Here is an 8,269-nt window from a genome sequence, read left to right on the forward strand (position 1 = left end):
ATAATTATAATTATAATTATAATTATAATTATTATTATTATCTGGCAGGCTGCTGGGGGGGAAAGGATGTTGGAGTAGGGATGGTGGGCTCAATCCATGATGCTCACAGTGAGTATCTGAAACTCACAGCAATGAATGCCCGGCACCCCCAGATGCTTTAGGGAGGGTCTTTGGGAGGCGCTTAGAAGAAGAGATTGGATTTATACCCCGCCCTTCACTACCCAAAGGAGTCTCAGAGTGGCTTACCAACATGCGGCCTGCTCTTCCGTGCTCTGTTTGGAGATCCAGGAATGTGTAGGCAAAGCCTTCCCTGCTAGCTCGCAGCTGTGTTATCATGCTTCACGTCCTTGGGCCGGTTAACCGCTTTCCTCGGCCTGAGAATCTAACGGCCTGGATTCCAACGCACCTTTCTCTTGGCCCGCGCGCGCGAATTGTGCTTATTGGCTGTGGTTGGTGGGGGTCCTATTCAACTGTAGTATAAGTTTCCTTCAGTTCTGTATATCTCCATTACTGACTCAGAGTGTGTCCAGAGTAACTGCAAGATAGTTTTACCAAAATAAACAGTTTCTTCTTATGAAGCCCTGTGTTGCGTGAACTGCTTGTGGGACCTGACACTCGTGTTTCTGCTGAAGGTGACGTGTCCTGTGGCATCATTTCCACACACCCCTCTTTCTCTCCCTCCCCCCAGGCCAGACACAGGTCTCACAGGAGTCTGAAATGTGTTGGCAGCATTTATAACCCCTGAGGCTCGTAGGTGCCTGGTGCTTCTCTTCTGCCTCTCCCAGAATTTAGTATAGAATGTGTTTAAAAATGTGGCGAGTGTACACGGGGCGAGGTTTCACAACTGAGGGAAGGGGGCGTGTGAAGCAGGGAACAAGCAAGGAAACATCCTTCTTTTCTCCTTTGTCTCAGGAACAGGCAGCGAAGAGATGCTGTTGAGCCGTCGTCTTCTCAGAGGTGTGGAAACGGCTGCTGCCCCTCCAGTCCAGGTAGGGGAGATCTGCGGGGGGGACGGACAGCCGAGGTCCCTCCTCGTTTCTTTGGGGGTGGGCTTTTGCTCCTGCAGTTTCTACAAGGTGTCCGGGCGAGAGATCCTCTGAGTACCGTTCCCTTTACCCATCCCAATACATACATCTTGTACCTTCCCAGACTACTCCCTTCCCGTGTGCAGTCTCTGCCTGGCGTGATCTCTGACAAGGCGCAGGGCTCTTTTTGTAGAAAAAGCCCAACAGGAACTCGTTAGTATAATAGGCCACACCCAACAACAGGAACTCAGTAGCATATTGGACCACACCCCTGACAGCACAGCTCATTAGCACATTAGACCACACCCCCATGTTATCAGAAGTGTGGTTATCCAGGCACACCCACCTTTTGCTTGTTATTCTGTTTACCTTGTTGGTTGTCAAAACCCAGGGCTTTTTTGTAGCAGGAACGCCTTTGCATGTTAGGCCACACTCCCCTAATGTAGCCAATCGTAATGAGTTTCTGCTGTTGGGTGTGGCGTATCATGCTAATGAGTACCTGCTGGGCGTGGCCAACTTGGGAGCCAGCCAGAACTCCGTTCCTGTGCAAGGGAATTTGCTTTTTCTTTCAGGGTCTCTTTTCCTTTGAGGAGGTGTTTGTCTATTTCACGGAGGCAGAGTGGGCCCTGCTGGATCCAGGACAAAGAGCTCTGTACCGGGAAGTCATGCTGGAGAACTACGGGAACGTGGCCTTTCTGGGTAAGGATCTTTCATAGGTGCCAAAGGTGTGATTTGCTACCTTTGGGATGAGGCATAAATCAAAATATTGAATAGGGATGTACCATTTGGAGGCCCATCCCCCAGAAGGTCCCAGGTTTGATCCCTGGAATCCCCAATTAAAAGGATCAGGTAGGAGGTGATGTGAAAGACCTCTGCCTGTGATTCTGGAGAGCCACTGCCAGACTGAGTAGACAATACTGACTTCAATGGACCAAGGGTCTGATTCAGTAGAAAGCAGCTTCCTGTGTTGTTCATGTCTGTGTACTTGCCCAGGGGCAACCAACATCTGCTCTGCCTGTGACCTGGAAGGGTTCCTGTCAACCGAAGCCTGGGTCCCCCCCCCCCAGCACCGGGTTCAGTGGGTTCACAAGGAGACTGCACACAAGTAAAGCAGACCCCCTTTAAAACATACCAAGGTTTATTAAGGATTTAAAAATAGGATACAGCTAAACAGCCCCTTTTCTGCAGCTCAGCAACAGAAACAAAAGAAAAGAAAAGCTAACTGTTCTATCTAATACATGAAACACTTGGTATTCAATGGCACGTCCTGTTGCAGCACAAGTATTCCAGCTGTAGCCTTAGTTACGCTACATGAAACTATTCATCGTGATGAAGCAAGAAAATACCAAGGCGTACTAGTTAATGACTGTGCTATGGAGCAGATGGTCATGGAACCTACCAGGGGAGAGGCGATCCTTGATTTGGTCCTAAGTAACACTCAAGACCTGGTGAGAGATGTAAAAGTGATTGCACCGCTTGGGAACAGTGATCATAATGTTGTTGAGTTCAACATTTGTACAAATAGGGAATTGGCCAAAAAGACTCACACAACCACTTTTAACTTTAAAAGGGGTAATTTTTCTGATATGAGGGGACATGTGGGGAGGAAACTGAAGGGAAAAGTAGAAAGGGTCAAAACCATTGGGGAAGCTTGGAAACTGTTTAAAACTACAATTCTAGAAGCTCAAATAAAATATATTCCGCAGGTTAGGAAAGGCACAAACAGGTATAAGAAAAAGCCTACATGGTTAACAAACAAAGTAATGGAAGCTGTAAAAGGTAAAAAGGATTCCTTTAAGCGGTGGAAAGCTAGTCACAGTGAGGCTGATAAAACAGAACACAGGCTATGGCAAATAAAATGCAAGTCTGTGGTCAGGCATGCAAAAAGGGAATATGAGGAGCATATAGCAAAAAATGTAAAGACCAACAATAAAACTTTCTTCAAATACATTAGAAACAGGAAACCAGCCAGGGAGGCAGTGGGGCCCTTGGATGACCAAGGGGTAAAAGGAGTACTGAAGGATGATAGGGAAATGGCTGAGAAGCTAAATGCATTTTTTGCCTCCGTCTTCACTGTGGAAGATGAGAGGTGCTTGCCCACTCCAGAGCCGCTGAGTTCGGGAGGGGTGTTGAAAGACCTGAGTCAGATTGAGGTGACGAGAGAGGAGGTCCTAAAACTGATAAACAACTTAAAAACTGATAAATCACCAGGCCCAGATGGCATACATCCAAGAGTTCTGAAAGAACTCAATTGTGAACTTGTGGATCTCCTGACAAAAATATGTAATCTCTCCTTAAAATCAGCCTCCATTCCTGAGGACTGGAAGGTAGCTAATGTCACTCCCATCTTTAAAAAGGGTTCCAGAGGAGATCCGGGAAATTACAGGCCTGTCAGTCTGACGTCGATACCGGGTAAATTGGTGGAAACCATTATTAAGGAAAGAATTAGTAGGCACATAGATGAACAAAACCTATTGAGGCAGACTCAACATGGGTTCTGTAAGGGAAGATCTTGTCTCACTAACCTGTTAATGTTCTTTGAGGGGGTGAACAAACATGTGGACAAGGGGGATCCAATAGATATTGTTTACCTTGACTTCCAGAAAGCTTTTGATAAAGTTCCTCATCAAAGGCTCCTAAGCAAGCTCAAAAATCATGGGATAAAAGGACAAGTCCTTTTATGGATCAAAAACTGGCTAATTAATAGAAAACAGAGAGTGAGTATAAATGGGCAGTTCTCCCAGTGGAGGGGTGTAAGCAGTGGGGTACCACAGGGATCAGTACTTGGTCCACTGCTTTTTAACTTGTTCATTAATGATTTGGAGTTGGGAGTAAGCAGTGAAGTGGCTAAATTTGCGGATGATACGAAGTTGTTCAGGGTGGTGAAAACCAGTGAGGATTGTGAGGCACTCCAAAGGGATCTGTCAAAGTTGGGCGAGTGGGCGTCAACATGGCAAATGGGGTTCAATGTGGCCAAGTGCAAGGTGATGCACATTGGAGCCAAAAATCCTAACTATAAATACACGTTGATGGGGTCTGAACTGGCAGAGACAGATCAAGAGAGAGATCTTGGAGTTGTAGTAGATAACTCACTGAAAATGTCGAGACAGTGTGTGACTGCAATAAAGAAGGCCAATGCTATGCTGGGGATTATTAGGAAGGGTATTGTAAACAGATCAGCCAATATCATAATGCCGCTATATAAATCAATGGTGCGACCTCATCTGGAATACTGTGTGCAATTCTGGTCACCACACCTTAAAAAGGATATTATAGCTTTGGAAAAAGTGCAGAAAAGAGCAACTCGAATGATAAAAGGGTTGGAACACTTTCCCTATGAGGAACGGTTAAGGCGCTTAGGGCTCTTTAGCTTGGAGAAACGACGACTGAGGGGTGACATGATTGAGGTTTATAAGATTATGCATGGGAAAGAGCAGGTAGAGAAAGAGGTACTTTTCTCCCTTTCTCACAATACAAGAACCCGTGGGCACTCCATGAAATTGCTGAGCGGTCGGGTTAGAACGGATAAAAGGAAGTACTTCTTCACCCAAAGAGTGATTAACACTTGGAATTCACTGCCACAGGAAGTGGTGGCAGCTACAAGCATGGACGGCTTCAAAAGGGAATTAGATAAGCATATGGAGCAGAGGTCCATCAGTGGATATTAGCCACAAGGTATAGATAGGGGCTCTGGGGCAAGTGATGCTCTGTCTTCTTGGTGCTTGGGGGGGGTCAACAGTGGGAGGGCTTCTAATGTCCTGGCCCCACTGGTGGACCTCCTGATGGCACTGGTATTTCTGGCCACTGTGGGATACAGAGTGTTGGACTGGATGGGCCTTTGGCCTGATCCAACATTGGCATCTCTTATGTTCTTATGTTCTTATGTTCTCTAATCTGGGAGAACCAGGTTTGATTCCCCACTTCTTGGTGGGGTAAAGTACCCTTAAATGCTAGATATTTTGGAGAAAGGCGGAGGAGTGGTTAAAGTCAGCCAAACTGGATGAGGCCAAAGGGCCGTCAATCCTTTCCTCCTGCAGTCAGATAATATGCCTTTGGACCTTACCAGCCATCCCAGATGCTAATAAAATCTCTCTATTTATTCCAGCAGAGGATGATCAGAGGAATGAGGAGGGTGAGGAACTTCATCCCCAAAGGCCAGATACAGTTAAAACGGAAGACTTGAAAGAAAAAGTCAGGAATCAACTCAGATCTAATAAAAACAAAGGCAGCAATACAATTGAGAAGAGACATGTAGAAGAGATATGTCACACAGCGTAATGTACATTCTTCAAAGTACACGATAATTAAGGCAAGCAAATCCATTCAGTGTGGAAAGTACTTCACAAATAGGTCAGAGCTCCTTGTGCACCAAAGTATATGTAGAGGCGAGAAACCTTTTGAATGCTCAGAGTGTGGAAAGAGATTCAGGCGGAGTGGCCATCTTCAACTGCACCAAAGAACCCACACAGGGGAGAAACCTTTTGAATGCTCAGAGTGTGGAAAGAGATTCAGGCGGAGTGGCCATCTTCAACTGCACCAAAGAACCCACACAGGGGAGAAACCTTTTGAATGCTCAGAGTGTGGAAAGAGATTCAGGCGGAGTGGCCATCTTCAACTGCACCAAAGAACCCACACAGGGGAGAAACCTTTTGAATGCTCAGAGTGTGGAAAGAGATTCAGGCGGAGTGGCCATCTTCAACTGCACCAAAGAACCCACACAGGGGAGAAACCTTTTGAATGCTCAGAGTGTGGAAAGAGATTCAGGCGGAGTGGCCATCTTCAACTGCACCAAAGAACCCACACAGGGGAGAAACCTTTTGAATGCTCAGAGTGTGGAAAGAGATTCAGGCGGAGTGGCCATCTTCAACTGCACCAAAGAACCCACACAGGGGAGAAACCTTTTGAATGCTCAGAGTGTGGAAAGAGATTCAGGCGGAGTGGCCATCTTCAACTGCACCAAAGAACCCACACAGGGGAGAAACCTTTTGAATGCTCAGAGTGTGGAAAGAGATTCAGGCGGAGTGGCCATCTTCAACTGCACCAAAGAACCCACACAGGGGAGAAACCTTTTGAATGCTCAGAGTGTGGAAAGAGATTCAGGCGGAGTGGCCATCTTCAACTGCACCAAAGAACCCACACAGGGGAGAAACCTTTTGAATGCTCAGAGTGTGGAAAGAGATTCAGGCGGAGTGGCCATCTTCAACTGCACCAAAGAACCCACACAGGGGAGAAACCTTTTGAATGCTCAGAGTGTGGAAAGAGATTCAGGCGGAGTGGCCATCTTCAACTGCACCAAAGAACCCACACAGGGGAGAAACCTTTTGAATGCTCAGAGTGTGGAAAGAGATTCAGGCGGAGTGGCCATCTTCAACTGCACCAAAGAACCCACACAGGGGAGAAACCTTTTGAATGCTCAGAGTGTGGAAAGAGATTCAGGCGGAGTGGCCATCTTCAACTGCACCAAAGAACCCACACAGGGGAGAAACCTTTTGAATGCTCAGAGTGTGGAAAGAGATTCAGTAGGAGTGGCATTCTTCAGAAGCACCAAAGAAGACACACAGGGGAGAAACCTTCTGAATGCTCCGAGTGTGGAAAGAATTTCAGTAAGAGTGGCGATCTACATCAGCATCAAAGGACCCACACAGGAGAGAAACCATTTGAATGCTCAGAGTGTGGGAAGAGATTCAGTATGAGCGGCAGTCTTCAGAAGCACCGAAGAACCCACACAGGGGAGAATCCTTTTGAATGCTCAGTGTTATGTACTGGGATTGAATCATCCCAGACTGGCTGATTTTGGAGCAAAAGAACAGTAGCGGACCAGGACTATGGAATAAACCAATCAAGTAGTAATGTTTTGTAAATAGCCTATCATGGGTAGCGTGTGTGGGGTGTGTGTGATGTTTTGCATGCATATAAGCAGGGGTCCAGCCATGCTAGAGTTGTCTTAAAGTTAAGCTGAAATCACTAATAAACTATGAGCTAATCACTATACATGTCTCAAACCCAGTATATTTCACTGGCGACGAAGGCGGCATCTTGTTGAGCCAGCCGAGTACCCTCCCGCACCGCGCACCGATCTCTAGTGCGAAGTGCATCGTCCAGAGGAGAAGGCGGAAGTTCACAGGCAGACCACTGCGACCTTCAGGCTCTGGGGTCAGGTGGGTCCGGGTGGAGACACCCCACTCTGAGAGGTGGGAGACTGAGCATTTGGTCATGCAGGCTCCAAAGGAAAGGTATGATGGACCACTGCTTTAGCCCTGTTCAAAACCAAAAAGATTAAAGAGTGATTAACACATGGAATTCACTGCCACAGGAAGTGGTGGGTGCTACAAGCATGGACGGCTTCAAAAGGGAATTAGATAAGCATATATATGGAGCAGAGGTCCATCAGTGGCTATTAGCCACAAGGTATAGCTAGGGGCTCTGGGGCAAGTGATGCTCTGTCTTCTTGGTGCTTGGGGGGGGTCAACAGTGGGAGGGCTTCTAATGTCCTGGCCCCACTGCTGGACCTCCTGATGGCACTGGTATTTCTGGCCACTGTGTGACACAGAGTGTTGGACTGGATGGGCCTTTGGCCTGATCCAACATTGGCATCTCTTATTCCACAGGAAGAAGATCAAGATGGGTAGCCATGTTAGTCCGTCTGTAGAAGCAGAAAGAGTAAGGGTCCAGTAGCACCTTAAAGACTCACAAAACCTGTGGTAGGGTAAAGGCTGAATATGGTTATCTGAAGAAGTGAGCGGTGACTCATGAAAGATCACACCTTAATTGAAATTTTGTTAGTCTTTAAGGCGGTACTGGACTCTTACTCTTTTCCACTGCTACAGGGAAGAAAGCAAGGATGGGTGATGGGCTGTGCTGGTCGAAGGATCAGCCGATCTCTCCTTTCGCATCGAGGAGGCCCCCCCAGAGGAGGAACCTCATCGATGCTCAGTGTGTGTGGGGGGGATATCCTTCCTCATTTCCAGAGGATTAGTGCGTGGAAATGGGTATCTGAAGAGATGAATAACATCTCATAATGCCACTGTTAAAAGCAGAGAACACTTTTTTCCTCCAGGCAGTTGGCAGCCCTGGATTAAGTGTCCCTTTACGAATCAGAGAAAACACAACTCCGCTAAGAAAGAGTCACAGGCGGCTCATTAAATCTATTATTGTTTGTATCAGGTGAATTAGACTTTGTGTTTTCTGTCCTTTGTGAGATTTTTTTTAATGAGATGGGCTTCATTAAATGTGTCGAAGGTTAG

At 46.8% G+C, this 8,269-nt stretch overlaps 1 protein-coding gene across 1 annotated transcript in view; it reads left to right on the forward strand.

Annotated features, from left to right (window-relative positions):
- The window catches only part of LOC107113609 (zinc finger protein 2 homolog), a 25,582-nt gene extending 18,741 nt beyond the window's left edge, over positions 1 to 6,841 (forward strand). The window contains exon 4 of the mRNA XM_015414953.1: positions 5,320 to 6,841. Within this exon, the coding sequence (XP_015270439.1) occupies positions 5,320 to 6,816 (1,497 nt within the window). The 3' untranslated portion in view covers positions 6,817 to 6,841. The remainder of the gene's footprint in view (positions 1 to 5,319) is intronic.
- The last annotated feature ends 1,428 nt before the right edge of the window (positions 6,842 to 8,269 follow it).

Source organism: Gekko japonicus, unplaced genomic scaffold (assembly GCF_001447785.1).
Source record: "Gekko japonicus isolate JY-2015 unplaced genomic scaffold, Gekko_japonicus_V1.1 scaffold3671, whole genome shotgun sequence".
In the NCBI taxonomy this organism is placed as follows: Eukaryota; Metazoa; Chordata; class Lepidosauria; order Squamata; family Gekkonidae; genus Gekko; species Gekko japonicus.